Genomic DNA, 23,825 nt, shown 5'->3' on the forward strand with positions numbered 1-23,825 from the left:
TTGTAATTATTTTTCCTCATAACTCAAAATAAATCTCCACTGCCCTGCAGCATTCATTATTTGTTATGAGAAATTCTGCTATGCATCTGTTCTTCCCTACTCTGGAAGTTTTTAGGATCTTCCATCATAACTTGGTATTATTCTAGAATGTATTAATGGGGGGTGTCTTATTATTCACTGTGCTGAATAAACAGTAAATGCTTTAATTGTGAAGTTGTTTTCATAAGCCCTGGAATATTCTCTTAAATTTTTTACTTGATAACTTTCTTTCCTGAGATTTTGCATACTTTATTTGTCTTATATTGAACCTGATAGTTGGATCCTCTATAGACCTAGATTATCACTTCAACTTTTGATCTCATTGATTTAATCTCTTTTTATCAACAAATTTCTTTTCCAATTTTTTCATACACACACACACACACACACACGTATTTTGATATTCTTTGCATAGCCTTATTTTATAGTATCCTGTTCTTAAATTGGTAATACAGTATCTTCTTAAATATCTCTGACTTTTAAGTTCTTGTTATTAGCCAAATTATCTCTATGTTCTCAGAGGTCATTTGCATTTTTTTAACCTTGGTCTCAATCTTTCCTGTTGAAGGATTTATTCTAATATTTGATAAGACTTGGTTATCCATTTATATGTAATAACATGGTAATATAAAAAGTAAATTATGATTCTACATATGCTTGGGTTTGTCAATTGGTAGGCTTCATTTTTAGGGTTAAAAATATTCTGCTTTTATGCTCAATTAATTGTTTGGCATTCTATGATGGCACTAGAGAGATTGAGGTTGTCTGAACCCCATCCTGCCCATTATGCAATAATGGCTTCCTCCAACTAGATGCCTTTTTAAATTCCTTTATTATAATTTTGATGAGATTTCTTTTAGGAAAAGAGATTATGAATCTGGTTTTCAAACTTGATTGTGTTTAGAATTTCTCCCATGTCATTTAAAAATTAAATGCTGGGTTTCAGTCCTGACATTTAAAGGCTCTTGTGATTCAGCCTCTTTTGGAAAATGTGGATCAGAATATTTACCCACAGTGTTGTCAGTAATAAACATAATTATGCAAGGAAAACACCCTGGCACTATAACTGGAACTTATAGGAAGCAGCCAGTAAATTTCCTCTCTTCCCCAATTTGAAGTACTGGTTGAAAATATATCAATGTTACAAATTTTTACAATCTAGCACAATGTCAGAAAAGCAAATATACAATGAAAGTGTGATTTGATAATTGTTTTATTTGTGATGTGTGTATAGACCTAGAGGAAAAAAGGAGAATAAGGCAAAAGAGTACTTAGAGGGAAACCCAAAAAGGGTTCCCAGAAGAGTTAATGCTCGATTCTGAATATGTATGGAAAACAATTATTCATTTGTCTAAATGCATTTTATTTTATAGGATTGAATATTGTTATTTGGTAGTTTTTAAAGTATATTTTTAGCTAGACTAAATTTCATAGTATTTGGTTTTTACAAATAAGACTCAGAAAATATTGTTTTCTTAAACAAAAAAATGCATAGCTTTGTAATTACAAAAGATTATATAATTATATGTACCACATTTCATCTTAGATTTTTTCTCAAATAACTGCTCCTTCTGCCAGCTATGGATTGAAATTCCCAGAGATGTAATTTATATACAAAAGATTAAAAGCTATATTATCATATAAACAAACATTTATTTCTGCATATAATTTGATGAGTAGGTGTACCTCTAACCACAGAAGGACTATAAAAAAATGAAAGTACAATTTTAGAAAACTATTTTTTTTCTTTTTTTCTTTTTTATTCTCATTGAGCCATATGCACACAGACATTGATGTTTTATATATTTATTCTTAATCTCTCTCCAAAGTCAATTACAAGGTACATGTAATATTAAGGAGTTGTTCTTTAAAAAAAATGAGGAGAGACAATTAGAGCAAAAAGCAAATAAACATTATGAAAATTAAGATGAAGCCTACAATTATGATACACTGACTAGGGACCTGGAACCCTTACTTGAACTTTACTACATATTTGATTCTGATATCTCTAACAAATTTGGAAAGGAATCTTGGTCATTTCAATTATTCTATATAACTAAAAATTTTTAAAAAGGATTACACATATTCAAGATAAGCCCAAATCTCTCTGGTCCTGAAACAAGCCATTTATCTCATTAAAAGGGTACTCTATTATGAAATGTGTTTCACTGGACTTAAGTATATGTCCATCAGATCATTCATTATGTCTATGTTATTTTTTTTAAATATTTTTTGGTGATTTTTGAACCCCCCCTTTTTAGAAAATAAATTTCCATAAGGATCCAATCCATTACCAGGTCCTATTAAGTTTACCAATTTTATTTTAAAATTAGCATCTTCTCTTCTTCTACACCTCTTCCACCCTAATTTAATGCTTTGACCATTTTTATGTAGACTGCCATGACAGACTTCTAAAGGGCTTCTTTGCAACCCATTCTGTATATTAGAATGGCAAATATTTTAATGTAAATTTAATTATGATACTCTTTGCTTAAAATATTCTCATAGCTTCCCATCTTCCCATCATAGATCTAGTATATCATCAGAGTCCAAGGAATACTTTTACTTTTATATGGTACTAAGTATTGAAATCAAGGGCCTCTTGAACACTAGGCAAGTACTCTACCATTGAGTTACATCCCTAGTCCTTTTTTGAAAAATTTTCTGAGGCAGGTTCTCATTAAGTTCTCCAAACTGTCCTTGAATTTGTGGTCATTGAGCCTTGGCCTCTCATGTAGTTGGGAATACTTTCATTTTTATGAAATTTTGTGGTTTTCATGACTTTCTCTTAGCTACAACTTGTATCACTAATCTCCTTGTTCCTTATGCTTTAATGCTACTGGTCTTTGATTAGTTCCTCCAATATATTGTAATTCTACCTTCTTTCCTCCTCTCTTCAATATACCTAATTCAATCTCATTTTTAAAAATTTATTTATGTATTCTAATTTGTTATACATGATAGCAGAACACATTTCAATTCATAGTACACATACAGAGCATAATTTTTCATTTCTCTGGTGGTATACAAAGTAGAGTCACACCATTCATGTCTTCATATATGTACTTAGGGTAATGAGGTCCATCTCATTCCATCATATTTCCTACACCCAGTACCCCTCCATTCCCCTCCCTCCCCTTTGCCTTATCTAAAATTCCTCCTTTCCTCCCATGCTCCCCCACCCCCATTATGAATCAGCATCCACATATCATAGAAAACATTTGGCCTTTGGTTTTTTGATATTGGCTTACTTCACTTAGAATAATATTCTCCAAATCCATTCTGCAAATGCCATGATTTTAATCTCAATTTTAAAAATTATTTCATTTTATTTATTCTAATTTGCTATATATGATAGAATGCAATTCAACTCATATTACACAAACAGAGCATAATTTTTCATATCTCTGATTGTACACAAAGTCACACCATTCATGTTTTCATATATATACTTAGGGTAAGGATGTCCATCTCATTTCACCATCTTTCCTACCCCCGTGCCCCCTCCCTTCCCTTCCCTCCCCTTTGCCCTATCTAAAGTTTGTCTGTTCCTCTCATTCTCCCCCTCATCCGCCTTATGAATCAGCCTCCTTATATCAGAGAAGACATTCAGCATTTGTTTTTCGGGATTGGCTTACTTAACTTAGCATTATATTCTCCAACTCCACCCATTTACCTGTAAATGCCATGATTTTATTTATATATATATGAAATCACTTTTTCTTTATCCATTCGTCTACTGAAGGTTATCTAGGTTGGATCCACAATTTAGTTATTGTGAATTGTGCTGCTATAAACTTTTATATGGCTGTGTCCCTGTAGTATGCTGTTTTTTATTTCTTTGGGTATAAACCAAGGAGAGTGGGATAGCTGGGTTAAATTCCCAGTTTTCCAAGGAATCTCCATACAGCTTTCCAGATTGGTTGCACTAATTTGCAGTCCCACCAGCAATGTAAGAGTGTGCCCTTTTCCCCACATCCTCGTCAACACTTATTTTTGTTTGTATTCCCTTTTTAAAAAATACTTTTAAATTTATTTTTTCTTCTAATTTGTCATATATGCCAGTAAAATGCGCTACATTCATAATACACATATAGAGCATATTTTTTCATATCTCTGGTTGTATACAAAGTATAGTCACACCACTCGTGTCTTCACACATGTACTTGGTGGAATGAGATGCACATTCATTCCACCATCTTTTGTACTCCCATGCCCCCTCCCTTCCCCTCCCACCCCTTTGCCCTATCTGGAGTTCATTTAATCCTCCCATGCTCTCCCTCCCAACCCCACTATGAATCAGCCTCCTTATATTAGAGAAAATATTCAGCATTTGGTTTTTTGGGATTGGCTAACTTCACTTAGCATTATATTTTTCCATTCCATCTATTTATCTGCAAATGCCATGATTTTATTCTATTTTATTGCTGAGTAATATTCCATTGTGTATATATAACACATTTTCTTTTTCCATTCATCTACTGAAGGGCATCTAGGTTGGTTCCACAGTTTAGCTATTGTGAATTGTGCTGCTATAAATATCGATGTGGCTGTGTCCCTGTAGTATGTTGTTTTTAAGTTCTTCAGGTATAAACGAGGAATGGGCTAACTGGGTCAAATGGTGGTTCCATTCCCAGTTTTCCAAGGAATATCCATACTGCTTTCCAGATTGGCTGCACCAATTTGCAGTACCATCAGCAATTATGAGTGTGCCTTTTTCCCCACATCCTCGCCAACACTTATTGTTGTTTGTATTCTTAATAGCTGTCATTCTGACTGGAATGAGATGAAATATTAGAGTAGTTTTGATTTGTATTTCTCTAATTGCTAGAGATGTTGGACATTTTTCATATATTTGTTGATTGATTGTACATCATCTTCTGAGAAGTGTCTGTTCAGTTCCTTGACCCATTTATTGATTGGATTATTTGTTTCTTTGGTGTTAAGATTTTTGAGTTCTTTAAGATTTTTGAGTTCTTTATATATCCTAGATATTAGTGCTCTATCTGATGTGCATGTGGTAAAGATTTGCTCTCATTCTGTAGGCTCTCTATTCACTTTTGCTGAGAAGAAGCTTTTGTGTTTGAATCCATCCTGTTTATTGATTCTTGATTTTAATTCTTGCTCTATAGGAGTCTTATTAAGGAAGTTGGGGCCTAATCCAACATGATGGAGATTTGGGCCTACTTTTTCTTCTACTAGGTGCAGGGTCTCTGGTTTAATTCCTAGGTCTTTGATCCACTTTGAGTTGAGTTTTGTGCATGGTGACAAATAGGAGTTTAATTTCATTTTATTGCATATGAATTTCCAGTTTTTCCAGCACCATTTGTTGAAGAGGCTATGTTTTCTCCAATACATGTTTTTGGAGCCATTGTCTAATGTAAGATGCTTATATTTATGTGAGTTTTTCTCTGTGCCTTCTATTCTGTACCATTGGTCTACCAGTCTATTTTGGTGGCAATACCATGCTGGTTTTGTTACTGTAGCTCTATAATTTAAGAAGTAGTATGGTTTAATGTCTGTTACACTGATGCCATCTGCTTCACTCTTCTTACAAAGGATTGCTTTAGCTACTCTGGGTCTCTAATTTTTCCAGGTGAATTTCATGACTGCTTTTTCTATTTATATGAGGAATGTTATTGGGATTTTTGTCAATCTCATTTTTCTTATTTCACCTTACATATTACTTCTTCTGACCCTATAGGCTGTATCTCACTCGCCACTGCATACTGTTATACCACTTTGTGGCACATCTGTGATTCATAACTTTCAAATTTATTTTGTGATGTGGCAATATCATTCATGTACTCTATAATGTATTATCCAGGAAATCAGGAATAGTATGTTTGTTTTCTAACTACTAAATTCCATAAAACCTAAAACAATGCCTGGAACATTATAAATTATAATTATCAATCAAGGGAGTCAATTATTGAATGGATGGCTTTATCTAATTGTGATTTTTAGAATATCTACAAAATTCCTAAATCACTCACAGGAATCCTAACATGAAATTTAAGCTTGCACATACCCAGAAAAAAATTTCAATATTAAATGTTCTTTTTTCTCAGTTAAGTTCAAGCCCATGAGTCCTTTTGCATAAAAGTAAGGAGATTGGTGAGGATGCATATCTGAATAAAAGTCCCCCTTACTGCTGTTAGATGTGACTTGTAATTTTCCCTACAAAATCAATTTTAGAACATTTCTATTGATTTTGAAAGTTACTCTTTCAAAAAAAAACCATGCTCTTTGCTGCTCCCCAATCTCACCCATTCAATAGCAATTGCACAAGTTTATAGAGAAGTTGGTACAAGGTTTAACACTAAGGGAAATCTATTCCCCACTACATTCTACAATAAGTATACTGTAAGAGTAGACAATAGGTGGTAGTTTGTAAAAGGAATGACTGTCATCTGATGTATAATGCTAACCATGCTAAAAGCTACAGTAAAATCAATGGTAAAATTTCCCCAAGATTTATCACCCACAGCTGTGTCAAGGTGAAACCAGCCTGAAACATTGAGCCAGTAAGGGAACAGTGATTTCATTCTTGATTCAGGGAGTTCATTGTTTATATAAATAGCAAATGCAAGAATATTCAAAGGTGCCCAGTCTTTCATGTCCTCTGTGTAGAGTAACACCTAGATAAAAGGGATCTGATGACTGCATCAAGGATGGTAAATCACCCTGTTGGTGAGATTCCACTTTATGGTGCCATTAAGCATTTTCCTAGCCTGTAACTGTAAAGGGAGTGATGTAGCAAACCTCACTACCTCATCAGAATCCAGGAGTCAATGAGAAACTGACTGGTGACAGTTTGTTTGGGGAGTTAGGGAGGCAATTGAGAAATGTTCTAACAGCAGCTCCTCATGAGCCTCCACACTGTTACATTGTGGCAAGTTCATGGGGCTTTCTCCTAAGTCTTATGTCAGCTGCAGTTAGGCCACACATATGTCTCCAATGTGGAGGCATGCAAGTTTGCTAGAGTGCCATGCTATAGTAATTTTCCTACAAATTGATAAACAGAATCTTCTCCAAATTTGTAGACTCTTTGCATTATGCCATATTTTATACTACAGAGGTAAAGATTAAGGGGAATTGGCATATTTTCTTTATTCTTTCTTTAAATTGAATATTCCTCTGAAACATGTGAATTTGAACTTCAAATTTTATTTTCAACCATGGCTTTAGGTATTTTTTAAATTGTTATTTTTTTTCTCCACGTAAACAAAACCAAATGACATGATTATGAATTTGGCTAAACATTAGCAAACAATGTACTAAGAATTTTGTACAAAAATGCATAGATGATTTCCTGTGGAGCACTGTTACAAAATCTAATATTTGGCATATTATACATACATTTGGGTGGTAAGTTTAGATTTTAGAGGCTGTATCAAGACTTCAACAGCCTCTATATCTTTTGTAAAAGTAAATATATTTAGAGTCTAGGGGTGTAAGCACATGTTCTACACTGAATAAAATACTTCTTGCCTTTTTCAATAAACTATTTTCTTTTATTATAGAAACCAAATTAATATCACTCTGAAATTTACCAGTCGCTTCCTCCATCCTGCTGAAGCTTCACTGCTCTTAATTTCTAAACCTAAGTGTGGAATAGGAGGCGTTACAATGACTTTTGCTCTAAAGGGTGAAGTCCTTGATTTTAAAGCAATTGTAAGTAAATTTTACTTATTTTTGTATATCCTTGCTTCTGTTCCCCAACCCTGACATGTTATGACCATAGATGTTCTTCTATGTTTTATTTCTATGTAGTTCTTGATCCTTGAGATCTTCCTTTTGCTCTGAAGACTTGTGATTTAAGTGAAAGCAGCTCTGGGCCTGTGTTTATGGGTTTTTTTAGACTAAGGGTGGAGAGTTTATACATCAAAAAAAGATTCTTATTTTCTCTGACAGGAACATTATCAATTTGTCTGGACTGTCTTGTGGAACAAATCCATTATAAAAGTTAATGCTAATGCTGGCATTTATTGAAAGGTGATGATGTTCTTAACAGAGTTCAAAGTGTTTATACCTCAAAGGATGGGGGAGAATGATTTTTAAATTTTTATAAAATGGCTGTGACATTGTTATGATTGCATTTCTTAACCATTATCTTATTTTCTACCATGGATATATGGTAAAGAACAAGCAAATTTATTATTGCCAGATTGTCCTATGGATTACAAAGAATTTGGGGGATGCAAAATAAGATTGGGAAAAAGACATTTACTCTAGGAGGCTCAATTAGTGGCAAGTTGTGTGTGGAGAACAAGAAGTTGCTCACATGGACAGACAGGCTCATTAGACAGTGATGCCCAGAACAGGAAGTGGGCATTTGTCACCAAGATATATGTTCTTGTCTTCTGATTTCCTTTTAAATAATGAATGTTTAATACTTCCCAACTCTCTCACATAAATTCTCTGAAACAGCATAATGCTTTGCCATATGTGGTTAAAGCCATGGCTAGTTTTAACCTGTCATTAATGTTACCTCAGGGGAGAAAAGCTGGCACTTGAAGGTCGTGAAACTCTGGTTACTTCCCCATCTGTTCACTATGGTCTTAGAAAACTTAGAAGTAAATTAGATAATAATGTAGAAATAAAATAGGTCAAGAACATAATCAGCTTAAAAATGTAAAATTTCCAGAAAATTCTACTTTGTGAGATTCCCTTGGATAATTTGAAGTTTTTATTTTGTATATGTGCTTTTCTTACAATATAAATGTAAGTGTTGCTACCACATTATAAATGCAGACATGTCATACTCACATATAGTCTTATTTATACACAGATATTTATCCCCACATGCACATCCACAGCACAACTATCTCTGCCTTATGGAGCCATATATATAAATGTGTGTGTGTGTGTGTGTGTGTGTGTGTGTGTGTGTGAGACTGATTATTTGAAAATAGAAACCATGTCCAGTCATTAACAAACCAATTTTAAAGAGATCAATTTGAGAAACACTGCTTTGACAAATGGTTTAATTTTAGCATAGTACTATGGATCAGTATTGAGATTAAATATATTTTTATCCTTTCCACCCAGATTTTAGCAGTATAATATTTATGGGATAAGGAGAATTTAATAAATTAGTGTCAGTTTAATATTTAAATGGACAATTTGTAGATTTTTAACTTCATATTATATATAATTAAGGATTTTTTAATATTATCATATAGTATGCTTTATTTCTTTTTACTTTAGGAAATTCTGAAATGCAAAACTCCATGTTATCAATGGAAGAAAGTTACTATAAATGTGAAAAACCCCTTCCCGACTGCTGGAGACTTTAGGTAAGTTATTGGTGGGTGTAAATTTATTGCAATTAGCTATTTTCACTCTTAAAAGGACTATCTAGTATTCTTTACCTTTTTTACATGAACCATTTTGAAAAGAAATTAAATAATTAAATGTGTTTATATTCCTATAAACTTATAAGCATCATCAGATAAAATAGGACAAATAATTTGAACAACCAATAAAATAAATAAATAAATAAATAAATAAATAAATAAGGAACTATGTCAAAAAAAAAGAAAATAAATAATTTTTTTCTTGAACTTGTTCTTGATCATACAAATTTAAAAATTTTGTCTATAAGCTTTCTGTTTATTCGGATTTGGTGTTCTTTTAATTTTTAAAAATTTTTTGAATTAATAGACTCTTTGTATCTAATTCTATTGCATCTGCTAATATCCAAAACTGAAATAGTGATTCAGTTAAAAAATATATTTTTGCTTGGAGCATCAGGATTAATTTATACTGTACATTCAATGTGCATGTGTCTGTCTTGAGTTTTAATGATAATAACAAAAATTTGCAATGAAAAGAAAATTCTTTACTATTATTTAAAGACACAATAAAACATTACTACAGGGGCTGGGATTGTGGCTCAGAGGTAGAGTGCTCTCCTAACATGCCTGAGGCACTGGGTTCGATCCTCAGCACCACATAAAGATATTGTGTCCACCTATAAATAAAAAATAAATATTAAAAAAACAAAAGAAAACATTACTACTTAAAAGTTTACATGTTGTGGGAGAATATGAAAAATGATACGCCTCATGTACTGATTAAATTAGGGACTCATTATTCCAGACATATACACAAATATATATACATACTTATATTTAATATTTGATAATTTTCCATTTCTCTAATCATTGTCTGTCAAGCCTTTTTGGTATTTTATTATTAATAAGATCAATCATTGTTGACAAAACAAAATTTATTATGTAGAAACAGTTACTGGTATGTTTATGGTTTTCATGTGCATATAAGGGAGAATATTATAGACTGAAATTTTATGAAAGTGTTATGTTGGAGTGTAAAGAATATAAAAAGTGAATATGTGGTGTTAATCCAGTATTAAAATATGCCCTTAATTGAACCAAATGGCTGCAGTCCTTCAGAAAAAAAAACAGGATAAAGCATATTTCATCTTTCATTCTAGTGTTAAATTTGAATGTTCCAGGAATAAGAAGAATATTAGAAACATGTTTCACAAAAAACTGATGATATTTTAATATGTCTTTATGGTTTCTCTTAGGTTAAATTAAAATGACTGTGAGAGGTGTGTGGTTTGGTTCAGAGCAGAAAAACTAATTTTATTTTTACTCCATCCTTCCTTGAATGAATATGCTCTCAAACTTAGACAACTATGAAATAAACTGAAACATTTAAAAGCAATCAGAAATCAAAAATAGCCATGTATTATGTGAAAAATATAAAAATAATTAAAGAAAATAAATAAGAAAGAAATTTAATGCCAATTAATCATAGAGACTATTTTAGAGTTATAACCAGTATAACAAGTGATCTTTTTCAAGTTATATTTAAAATGATCATTTTTTAGTTATATTAAATTTTAGTTATACTAAAAAATGAAATTTAATAATTAAAATAATTATTAAAATCTCATATTTAACATACTTTAAAATGAAATATCTCCATATGCATTCCCCCAAATTATAGTTAGCACAATGACTGAATTTGATCAATTTTCATTGTATGTTATCATTATTTTTAACCTTTAATGCAGTCTAGCATAGATTTAACAGAGATAGGGTTAGTTGGCTAGGTTGCTGACTCCGTGACTGTATACAAGATTGGAGGTTTTTAAATTTTTCTTTCACAAAACACAATTATTTAATACTCCATAATACTTTCAAAAGCATGATTAAGATTCATTTTGTCAGTATCTTGTTGAGGATATGTTGTCTTCATATTATGGAATTTAGCAGTGATTTTTCCCTTTTCTTGTGATGTCTTTGTTTTTCACATAATTAATACTACCCTTAGAGAATGAATTGGGAAATGTTCCTTTGAATTCTATTTTTTGGAAGAGTTTGTGAAGATTGGTATTAATTGTTTTAATGTTTGGTAGAATTCCCAACTGAAGCCCTTTGATTCTGGGCTCTGCTTTGTGGGAAGTTTATTTCATTGCTGATGTCTTCTGTTTCTTATGAGCCTATTCAGAATTCCTATTTCTTGTTGAATAAGGTTTTGTACTTTGCTTCATTCTAGGAATTTGTGTATTTTTTTAAGTTATGTAACTCATTTTGGCATGGAGGTTTTCATAGTATTCTGTTATAATCTTTTTATTATTTGTCAAATAAATATGGTTTCCCTTATTCCATCATTTACTTTACTAATTTGATTCTTCTTTCATTCTTGATCAATCTACATAAATATAAATTTGTTATCTTATTGATCTTTTCAAAGAAACCCCTGATTTCCTTGGTGTTGTATATTATTTTTCTATTGCCTATTTCATTTCTGCACTAACATTTATTTTTTTTTCCTGTTATTACTTATTTCTTCTGTCTGATTGGGTTTAGACTTTTTGTTCTTTTCCTAGTTTCTTAATGTAAAAAGTTAGCTTTATTATTTTTAAATCTTTCTTCTTTATTCATATGTGCATTTATATCTATATATTTCACTCTGGACACTGCTTGAACAATATCTCACTTTTTATGTATTTTGAGTTTATTTTTGCTAATCTAAAGGTGCTTTCTAATTTTACTTTTGATTTATTCCTGACTTACAATTTTTTGAGGGTAAGTTCTTTAATTTTCCCTTATTTGTGAATTTCCAAATTTCTTTCTGTATTGATTTTTAATTTCATTCCATTTTAGCCAGAGAATACATTTTATATTTCTTTAATCATTTCAATTTGATCAAGGATTATCTCATGGCCTACCATTAGATTTGTAACATAGAATGTTCACAAGAGCAGTATGTTTTCTACTCTTTTTTTAAAAATTATTATATATATATATATATATATATATATATATATCTTTAGTTGTTGATGGAACTTCACTTTATTCATTTATTTATATGCAGTGCTAAGAATCGAACCCAGGCTTCACACATGCTAGGCAAGCGCTCTACCACTGAGCCACAACCCCAGCCCCATTTTCTACTGTTTTTGAGGGATACTCTACAAGTATCTGTTCATTCTGGTTGGTTGGTTTATAGTATTTTCTAAGCTCTATATTTCCTTTTAATCCTTCTGCCTAAATATTTCCTTCATTATCGAAAGTTAGATATTTAAATATATATTATTATTGACTATTTTTCCATATATGCCAGTTTTTGCTTTCTGTATTTTGTTATTCTGTAGTTAGGTATGTATATATTTATAATTGTTTTAGCTTCATAGTTGACCCTTTAGATATTACAAATGGTCTTACTTCATATATAGTTACATTTTTAAAAAAATGTTATCATGTTTTATATTAGTATAAACACTCCAGCATTTTTATAATTACTATGTGCTATATATATATTTTTTTCTAACCTTACTATTTTTGATTTATTTGTATCTTGAATCCAAGTATGTCTCCTATAGCCAGCATACATTTTTGGTTGTTGGGGTTTTGTTTGTTTGTTTAACTAGATTTATTAAATTATGATTCATATACAAAAAATTTCACATATTTCATGTGTACAATTTGATGAGTGATGAGTGACACATACCCATGACACTGTCACCACAGTCAAAATAGTAAAGATAACCAATATGTCCCAAAATTTCCTCTTAACTCTTAGGTTTGTTTGCTTCCTTGCTTTTTGTGTAGTAAAAACACTTAATATGATATCTATCTTTCTAACAAATTTTGAGGTGTACAATATCATATTGTTAACTATAGGAACCATGTTGTAATAGCAGATTTTAAAACCTAGTTCCTCTAATATAACTGAAACTTTATACCCATTCAACAATGCTTTCCCATTTCCCTAAACCCCCAGCCCCCAGCAACTACTATGATATATCTGCTTTTCTGAGTTTAACTATTATATATACTTCATATATGTGAAATCATGCAGTATTTGTGATTCTCCTACTGGCTTATTACATTTAGCCTAACATTCTCCAGATTCATCCATGTTGATGAAAATGGCAAACTTTTTAAAAGTCATGTGTTTGTGTTGCTTAATCCATTCACATTTTTTGCTATTATTGATGTAGTGGTTATACTTTTGCCAGTTTTCATTTTGGTTTTCTGTATATTTTATCTTTCTTTTTTTACTCCATTGTGCCATAAATTCTTTCTTTTACATTAGTGAATATTTTCTAATGTAGTATTTTAACTTTTTAATTATATATTAAATATATTGTGGATTTGTTTCCCTAGTGATTACTGTAGGTATTACCATAGACTTCTTAACATACCATAATCAGCTTCCAATTAATAGTAACTCAATTCCCCTGGTATCTCTAGTATCTCTCTCTGTGTGTCCAAATTTCCTCCTCTTATAAGGACACTAGTCAGATCAGATCAGGATCCACCTTAGCCTCATTTTGAATTAATCATTTATATAAAGGCTCTATTTCCAAAAACATCCACATTCTAAGGTAGTAGGAATTAGGGCTTCAATATATGAAATTTGAGGAAATATAATTAAGCCTATAACTGACAACATTCATATATTTATAGTTTTAATTTATATTAGCTTTCTTATTCATCATTTCTGGTTTGTTTATTTATTTATTTATTTTTTTTCTGATCCAGCTTTGTTCTTAACCCACTTTACTTTTTGGACATTTTTTCTTTTTCCTTTCTCCTGCCTTTCTTTTATGAAATTCCATTACCCCACATATTGTTCTTATAGTATATCTCTCCCATCTATGTGTGAAATTCTATTTATTTTCTGCATTTTTTTGTGTCTGTTCTTCTGATTTTGTAATCCATCAATCTTTAAGTTTATTAATTATTTTTTTTCTGCCAGTTCAAATCTACTGTTGAATCTGCCAGTGAATTTCCCATATCAATTATTGTGGTTTCTAACTCCAGAATTTCTATTTGATTCTTTTTGATAGTGTCAGCCTTTATTGGTATTTTCTACTTGGTGCTACATTGTCATCACATCTTCCTTTACTTCTTTTATCGTACTTTCCTTTAGTCCTTTGAAGATATTTGTAATGACTGTTTTGAATTTGTTCTCTGTTAAATCCAATATCTTTCTCACTCGAACAGCAGTTTCTGTTGCTTGCTTATTTTTCTATTTCTTTGCATATTTCATAATTTTTTAAGGAATTTGGGTATTTTAGAAAACATATTGTATCAAATTTGGGTACTGGTTCTTTCTCCCCAAGGCTGTTAATACATATTCTACATTTTTACTGACTGGCTGGGTTATTTTAGTGATGCATATCTCTTCCTGCCCAAACGTTAAACTCCATTAATTCCAATGCCCAAGGGGAACATAAATTGCTCTTCAGACTAATCCAATCAAATTCATGCTCTTTTGAATTAATATTTCTCTAAATCAGTGTTTGAGTTTATTATAACTCTAAAGGGGCTCCTCCTAGCTCTCTCTTTCCACAGTTTTCTCCTACAGGCCTACAATTAAGCTGGTATTTTTATTGAGTCTATCTTCTCCCAATTGCCTTTCATCATAACCCACATGTCTTAAAAGCATGCTTTGGCTTGAACTTCTAATCACTTTCTTGAGAATGAAATGGGCACCTTAGGGAGGAGATTAGGAGTTATCTGCTTTAAAGCTTGCTTCTTTCCTGGGGTAAAATATCTGATCCTAGCGTGGAACTAGCATTTTACAAGCTGAGATAAGGGCAGTTGAGGCGGGCGGGGGGGGGGGGGGTGTCTCATTATTATGAGCAGTGCCACAACTGTGGTTAAAACCTCTGTTCCATGAGTGGAGCCTGAGTGTAAAATGGGAGACCCTTATCTCCTCTCAGCTGCACTTGCCCAGAACCTGGCTTCAGCAACATGTAATGGGGGAAGTATAAGAAATTTTGAAGTCCTAACAACTCCCCCAGAAAGATAGTTCTTCAAATGGAAGCCTGGGGAGGAGGGAGCCCTGTGTCCTTGGCAGTAGTGGTCTTACCAAACTGGGAAGGAGGGAGAACGGTTTCTTAATTCAAATACCAGAGATTACAGGTTTAGGTTTTCTTTGCCAAAGGAGGTAAGTCAATGGGAGCATTAGTCCTTCAAACAAGGATGGACTAATTAGCTTACAGCTCTCACAGTCCAATCATTTTTACCTCCTAACATTCCTGCATTTACATAGGAGTTTTGGAGGGTCAGCTCATATTCAAACTATAACAGTCATACCAAAACAATTGCATTGCTATGTGATTTCAGAAAATGGTATAATCAGTAATGTTTTGTAAATTTTGTTTTATTCTTTTTCTTTTTTGCAGTGCTGGGCATGGAATCCAGGGCCTGTACATTCTAGGCAAAAGCTCTACTAATGTGCTACACATGATAACTTAATGATTAATTAGCTACCCATATCTCATGTACATGTCTATTCCTAAAATATATATTTCTCTTTTTTTTTTAAATAAGATTAGGAATTGTGAAATGTATATAATTCTGGCTATGCCTTAAGACCAGTTTGTGATTTCTGGCTTACTTCTGAAATATAATTTGAGCAATTGTTTATGTTCTGAATTTCCTTGCTGTGAAAATTCAGTGTTTCCTTTCCATATAAAAGAATATTATATTTATTTTCAGTATAAAATAATATTTCACATATTTCCATTCTAGATCATTACTTTCTAACATATATGCTTTTACTTGCAGAATAAGAAAACATGAACATTTTAAATTGTGGTTTATTCTGATCCTAATGTTTTATGTTTTATGAATGATGGAAAAAAAGTAAAAGAATGTTTTTGGGTCATCTATAGTTTGTTGCAATACATTTGAAAATAATTCTTTATTTTTTTCAGTGTCATTTTGGTGGAATCCACAACATTTGTCTATTTGCCATCACAATTAACTGAATATGGACAACACATAAGCCATGAGTAAATGTCTATATATTTTATATTCAAAAGTATCTGAGTAAAAGTTCTGAGAGATTAGCACTCAAGGAAACTTGTTATATTTATTATACCATAGTTTTGATTTATTCAAAATGTTTATTTGACATTATGTACACTCTCATTCAAATATATGTTAGGTGTTACTAGGATCATGTGCAACAAAACTGTATAAATATGCACTTGATTAAATACAGTATATTTTCATTATTCATGAGAGTCATGTTCTACAAATTTGTCACAAATACTCAGTGTGAATACTGGACCTTTGCTCCTAGAAGAAAGAGTTGCATAGTTTATAATCTTGAATCTTAGAAATAACCCATATTAGTAGATTCTATTTTCCTTATTTTACAAATGACTTAACTGATGGTGCCCAACTACTAGGTGCCACGAAAATGATTCAAAACCTGTCCACCTGGCCCTAGAATTTGGACTTAATAGGGAATTGGAGCAATCACTGAATAGAACTCTGCACATGTCCTTGAACACTGGGAAATACCATGAGTGTTGATTTTAGGGTTACAAATAAATTTTGCAAATGAGCAAATTTGGAAACAGAATTCATGTATAATTATGATCAACTGTGTTTAAACTTGTTCTGCCTACATCATGAGGTCTTTATTTAGGTTAAAAAATAACTTTGAGTCCTGAATAGAGAAGCATAATTTTTTTAAAGTTAAGATTATTTTATATTTCTCACCTATTTTAAGCTACAGAATAGGTGTTTAAAGTGAAGTATGTTTTAAACAGTGTTATCTAGATTAAAGAATGGCAGAAAGAAAATAGTTTTTCTACTGATGAAAACCATGTGTATGTTCATCATTAATATTATGATGTTAGTGTATTTTATACCTTCGTTCATCTCTGTGTAGTCCTTGACAGTATCAATGTGATTTTTTAGGCAAAAAAGTATTAGGAGGCAAGAAATTGGCAGTTTTGATAACATAGGAACTTCCAGTGTTAACGTCATCAGAAACTGTTAAAGTGCTTTTGTAAATTTTGATAAAATTAAAATGAGTATAGTTTATTTTCCAATGGTAAATTATATTTAAATATATTAAATCAATACTTCTGGGATAGCATAAGGGTTTTATCTATTATATTTGATTTCTTCAATGGCTATTCTATGAGAAAAGTTGTTTAAGAAGAAAAACAATTTTTGTCTCATTGCATTGTTTTACTGAGTGCTAATTAAATGCTTAAGTAGGACATTCAAAGTTTTGCTTACATATTTTGCTTTAGTGGACAATAAAACATGAATTAATACTTTAATCTGTAAGATAGCACTATGGATACCATAATAATAAGAGGAATAAGGTATTTTTTAAAAAAATTTCTTTGTAGATATGAATACTAATATTGCTGAAAACACTTCAGTTAACAGTTCTCCTAGATATTTTTTTATCTTTTTAGTCTCTTGCTTTTTCTTGAATAAAGTGGCTGTTTTGTTGTCATAGATTTTGCCTGAATACCCTTGAAATAATTTATTCACATTACATATGAAAAAATTATATATTATGTATTAAATTAGAGTTAGATCGCAAATCAATGTTGTAGCAATCTGTGAGCATAAATAACTCAAAATCAAATTAGTGCGATGAATAGCAAAATTGAGTCTACTTTCATGATTTGCAATACACAATAGTAATTCTGTATCTCAAATTTTAGCATGTTTACTTTATATAATATTCTATAATAACTTTTATTGTATCCAAAGTTTTAGAATTATTAAATCCTTGGACTCTGAAGTTATAAGTAAAGAAACTTTCTTTTTTATGGATTCTTATCTTTTTAAAATTTAATTAAGTTTAGTTTAGTTTAATTTTTTCCATACCAGGGATTGAACCCAGGGGCACTTAACCACTGAAACATATCCCTAGCCCTTTTTATTTTTTATTTTGAGACAGGATGTCACTGAGTTGCTTAGGGTCTTACTAAGTTGCTGAGGCTGGCTTTGGTTATAAGTTAGAGGAAATCAAGATGTAATTTTCACCATTCAAATTCCCAAATCCACTGTACCCTTAGACCTCCGGTTAGGGCCCCTTCTTTAGATATTTTTCAACTGCCAGAGGCCAAAATGGTACAAAAAACAGCAAACATACCCACCGTTGTTACTGTTCTCTACATGGCCACTGAGACACCCCCCACCCCATTTTTGAGGAGCTACTAGATTACATGGAGGATAGAATGAGTCTAAAACTTGATTCGCTCATATATCCTTCCACGATGTATGAAAACTAGACTTGAACCAGATATATTGCTATTTGGTTTAGACACAATCCCAATATAATCCCCTATGGTAATTTTGTGGAAACTACAATAAAGAGTTTCCATTTAGTAAGGGCTTAAGTAGGAAATCATCTTTAGGGCTATTTATTCATGCCTGGAAGCTAACCAACCCAATGACATTTTAATTATTTTAGCTTGAGAAGAGCTACATACCACTACTGCATAGGAAAAAATAAATTTCACCCCTTTGCATCTCAAAAATAGCTTTTACTCCCTGACTCTCACTCCCTGAATTACCAGGAACTATTCCATTGTTGGATCACAGAAGTTTATATAATTTTAGCCTCTTTTGATGCTATTTTTCCTTAAAACCAGAAAGCATTTAAACATGCTCCCTCTACTATAGTTTCAACCATAATCTAGAAATATGTATAAAAGTGGTTGCATAGATCTATTGTAGGGAATAATAAAAAGGTAAATTAATTATTTTCTGTTTTGTCTATATGATATCCAAGATACTGGTTTGGATAAATAAATTAGGTATATCATTGACTTTCTAGACTCGGGAACATTAATCAAGTATAATGGAATTTTCACAAGCTAGTAATTTTAATAAAATTATTTTCTGATGTCTTTAACAATCATGATAATCATTTGTTTCATGAAAAAGCCAGGACAAATTTCTAAATCCACAAAGTTTTCTGTCTTTACCACAAAGAGTATAAGTATCTTAATTTATCCGAGTTTGAGACATTTCTTTGAATTGAGGCAATTCTTGACTTCTTCAAAGGCACTTTTATTACTTGTTTCTGAAAAAATAAGCAAGGAAAAGAAAAAGGATATGAAGTCCAGATTGGTGTGCTTTTCTACACACTATGATAAAAATGATTGAAGGACTAGAAATTGCAAGTATTGAACTAAATGTGGATTTTAATCAGGCATTCTACCGAGAGCTCCATTATCCAAAAGACGACAATGGAGCCATATAAGGAGAAATAATAAGAACTCTTTGTTATTTTTTCTACTCTGTGTATGGTCTTCCTTATGAATGTAAAATGTCCATCTATTATTATTATGCCTATGGCAGCCTTAAATTAAAGTGTCTATCAAATGCCCAAATTATGTAAAATATTAAATGCATTTTACTTTTTTTTATAAAAAAAGCATTACAATACCTAAGCTGCTAGCCAGAATGCTTGTGAGTAGAAAAAAAGCACTGAACAATTACAAGTGGTAAATAACATCATTGAGTATGATGTAATGAAAAGACAGTGTTATTCATAAAATTAAAATAGGAAAAAAAAGTAATGGAGGTATTTAGGATAATGTTACTTGAAAAGTACTTTTTTAGAGCATCTGACGCAAATGAAAACAAATGACAAAGTGAGTAATTATGAAATTTTTGTATTCCCGGAAAAAATAAGTCAATCAATGTGTTTGATCCCAAATATTAATTGACAGCTTGTTGAGCAAAGTGGTCCTGAATACTAAAGAAGTACAATATGCAGGAAATTGGTGAGGGTTCTAGAAGACATGGAACCTATCAAAGAAGGCAGTTGCTTCAGGCTGTGATTTGCTACTTCATTCCTAGAAATGTAACCAATTATTAAAAAGAAGCAAATATGGAAATTTTACATACACACACACACAAACATATATTTGTTTATTATTTTGGCACCAGAGATTGAACACAGGGGCTCTTAACTACTGAACTACTTCCCTAGTCCTTCTCATTTTTTTATTCTGAGACAGGGTCTTGATAAATTGCTAAGAGCCTCACTAAGTTGCTAAGGCTGGCTTTGAATTCATGATCCTCCTTCCCTAGCCTCCCAAGCCAAATTTGGAAATAATAAACTTAGAAAAGATTTTTTTTCAAGTAATCAAGCTATAGAAACGCTCTAAAACTCCAAAAGGAGAGTATATTTATTTACTTATTTTTTAACGGAGACCATTGTCTCTTTGAGTCTCTGGATTAGGGTTATTATTATCAAATGTGTACTTCCCTACAAGGGTAAAAGGGTATCATTTTTATCAAATTTTTTAAAAGAGTAGTAGAAATATGGTCAATTGGTGTTTCCCTTATTATTTTTCTTTTACTTTATCAAACTATATAAGCATGAAATGATATATAAAATACATCTGTGATCTTTGCATGTCATATTGTGCGAAGTTGTAATTTTTAGGGCTCCATAAGACTTAATTAAGATAGATAATTGTTTCTGAATTTTTTTGTTTGCTGTTGATGTTGTTTTCTATTTTCTTGTGATGGTGATGGTGTGATTAGCAAAAGATGTGATGGTGCTCAGGACTCTTCCCATATCAAAATGGGCTTAAAAACCTGTGAGTATCTTAAATAAGTTTTTATGGGTTTTCATGTCTGACATTTATGCACAAAGCATAATATGAAATGAAATATTCATCAAGAGGTGTTTGCAACTATAGTCAGAATGACAAACCCTGGGGATCTCAGGTAGGATTAGAGGCTGAAGTGTTGGCTCCCTGCCTTTTCTATTGTTAACCTTTTTTTTTCTTTTATTTTTATTTATTTTATTTTATTATTATTAGTTTCTCAAAACATTACAAAGCTCTTGACATATCATATTTCATACATTTGATTCAAGTGGATTATGAACTCCCATTTTACCCCGTATACAGATTGCCGAATCACATCGTGTACACATCACAACAGACACTAGTATGGCAGTATTGTTAACCCTTTAAGGGATTCTACCCACATCTCTCTGTTTACTAAGTTTTAGTTCCCTCTACTGCATAAGGAATGTGTTTAGATATGTGACTTTTTTTTGTCTCTTTTGGATTATTTTGAACTACTTAAACACACTCACCTGACAAATATTACTAAGTTTAGAATTGTGAGGATAGTACAGGTTTACTTTGTTTTATGAAAAAAACTGTAGGTCTAGAAACGATAGACAGGAAAATCAATATAAGAAAGTTCTTGTTATTCCTAGCTACAGAACAGACCACCCCAAATGTAATGGTATGAAACAATGAAAACAAATTATAGTCATTATCTCTCATATTTGGGGAGTGGCTGGGCTCAGCTGGATGATTCTAGTTCAAGATCTCTCAAGGTGTCCTTTGAGATGGATACTGGGACTTGACTTATGTCAAAGGCTTTGTCATTCACATGCCTGATTGTTAATGCTGCCTTTTGACCTGGATCTCAATTGGGGCCATTGGCCTGGACACTTACAGGTAGCTTTTCCTTGTGGCCCAGGCTTCTTCACAGAATGGAAACTGGGTTCTAAAAGCAAGCGATCCAAGAAAGTGAGAGAACTAGGCAAAAAATTATATTATATTATCTGTCCTAGTGTCAGAAATCCCATTGCTTCACCACTGCCACATTTTAGCATACTGTTTGTTGGGATGGTGTTAATAAGGCTGGTGCACCATATCCCCACATTCAAGGCAGTATCAAAGTGCCACAAATAACTCAAACGCAGGTCAGCATGAGCAAGGAAAAAGAAGAAGAAGCCCCTTTATTGAATACAGTAGTTTTTTTTTTTAAAGTATTGTGAACAAAGAAGGCAGCATTCCAACAGCACTGACTCAGGTCTCTAAGCTAGCAAAACATTGTATGCAGAAGTAACTTACTAATCAGAAGTAACCTGCTTCTCATGACTTAATCTACTCTTGGGCTGGAACATTCTGAGCTCTTCTCTTTGTTAAGAACAGATAAAAATTTTCTCAGAGCCCTCCTAGCCCACTTGGCAGAACATCCCGTTTGCAGGCAAGCTCCACCAAAGACTGCAAAGCGTCTCCTTTGCAAGCACGCATGCAGTCACGTCTGATTCTCTACACAGAATGAATGGACTCATTTTAAGACTACTAAAAACAGAAGTGTGTATATATTTCAGTATATAAGACAGTCCTTCATTTCCTGTTCAAATTGTTACACTTTGTAATATAAACTATTACACAATCTACAAAAAGTTGGAGATTCATGAGTGATTCTTTTACTATGTATAGCCAGATTAATTTTAAATAGTAGTGAAGTTCCCTTTGTTAAGAAATTTTTAACATAGGGGTCATCATTATCCATTTTTGTTATAACCTGCTTGATCCGGAGTCACCCATACTTTCATTTAAAAATATAATGTATCATCTTCTACTTCTGTGTTCTAATGTTATAAATATCTTATAGATCCCCAAATGCATACTAATTTAAGCAGCTCCTTTATTTGAATAGCAGTTATAATATCATATATCAACTAGCTCTGTGTCATGTTTTGGTAGCAATTAAATCCAATTTCATCAGAGAGTTCTTCTGCTCTGTACAAAATCTTTCCCTGGAAGGAAGAGGATCTTCAAGCCTGGAGCTCTGCTATCTTCCATTTGACATCCACATACGCTACTGTGCCATCATCTTGCACAACAAAGAGGTGAGAACAGAACTGTTTTATGCTTCTATCATGGCCTGCCACTGTAATGACACAGACCACTTAAAGGCAGCTGAATACTATAAAAATGTAGATAATTTCAGTATCCAAGTTGCTAGGAAAGGAGCTCATCCTCAAAAATATTCAAAGTGTTCTACTAGTTGAGGGTAAATTTAATGGAGTGCACAGGGAAGTATCATGGGAGCCAAGCGGTGCATGCCTAACCTTGCTGTGGCTCCATCTGTATCTAAGTTATAATAGAGTTACCCTCTTTCAGAAAGCACAGCTATGTGTTGACCAGAGGAGGGAATTTATAATCCCCATGATATAGCCCCAAATGTGTCCATTATATATATCCTATATTGAGTACATACATAATGAAATTACCATTTGATAATTAGAAAGAGGTATTGTACTTTTCTGGCATTTATACACTCATTTACAGATGAAAAATAACACAGCTTAATAAACATGTAAAATACATTTCTATTTTACACATAAATTGCCACTTAAAAAATGCCTTTTTATAACAATACTAAAACTTGGCTTTATTTCCTTTAAAGAAGTTTAGTGGCTGGGGATGTAACTCAGTGGTAGAGTATGGGTCTATTATGCACAAGGTTCTGGGTTTCATCTCCAGCACCATAGTTAACAGCAGCAAAAAATAATGCAGGCTTTAAACACATTCCTCCCTATGTAAGATTTGTGCAAAATAATAGCAACCAGTAGTTTGATCAAGTGCTTTAAAATCCCTTTTTCAAAATACTGGGATTAATTCTCAATAGCCTAGTAATGAGGTTGATCATTTTCTTTAAATAGACTAATAGATTACACAATTAGAT

At 32.2% G+C, this 23,825-nt stretch overlaps 1 protein-coding gene across 1 annotated transcript in view; it reads left to right on the forward strand.

Annotated features, from left to right (window-relative positions):
- The window catches only part of CFAP47 (cilia and flagella associated protein 47), a gene marked incomplete at both ends in the record, with an annotated part of 427,079 nt that overhangs the window by 201,377 nt on the left and 201,877 nt on the right, over nucleotides 1-23,825 (forward strand). Inside the window, 5 exons of the mRNA XM_081278126.1 lie at nucleotides 7,566-7,716; nucleotides 9,253-9,341; nucleotides 16,256-16,333; nucleotides 20,865-20,920; nucleotides 22,841-22,986. Of these exons, the coding sequence (XP_081134252.1) occupies nucleotides 7,566-7,716; nucleotides 9,253-9,341; nucleotides 16,256-16,333; nucleotides 20,865-20,920; nucleotides 22,841-22,986 (520 nt within the window). The remainder of the gene's footprint in view (nucleotides 1-7,565; nucleotides 7,717-9,252; nucleotides 9,342-16,255; nucleotides 16,334-20,864; nucleotides 20,921-22,840; nucleotides 22,987-23,825) is intronic.

The sequence above is a fragment of the Spermophilus citellus genome, assembly GCF_964194105.1.
Source record: "Spermophilus citellus genome assembly, chromosome: X".
NCBI classification, from domain to species: domain Eukaryota; kingdom Metazoa; phylum Chordata; class Mammalia; order Rodentia; family Sciuridae; genus Spermophilus; species Spermophilus citellus.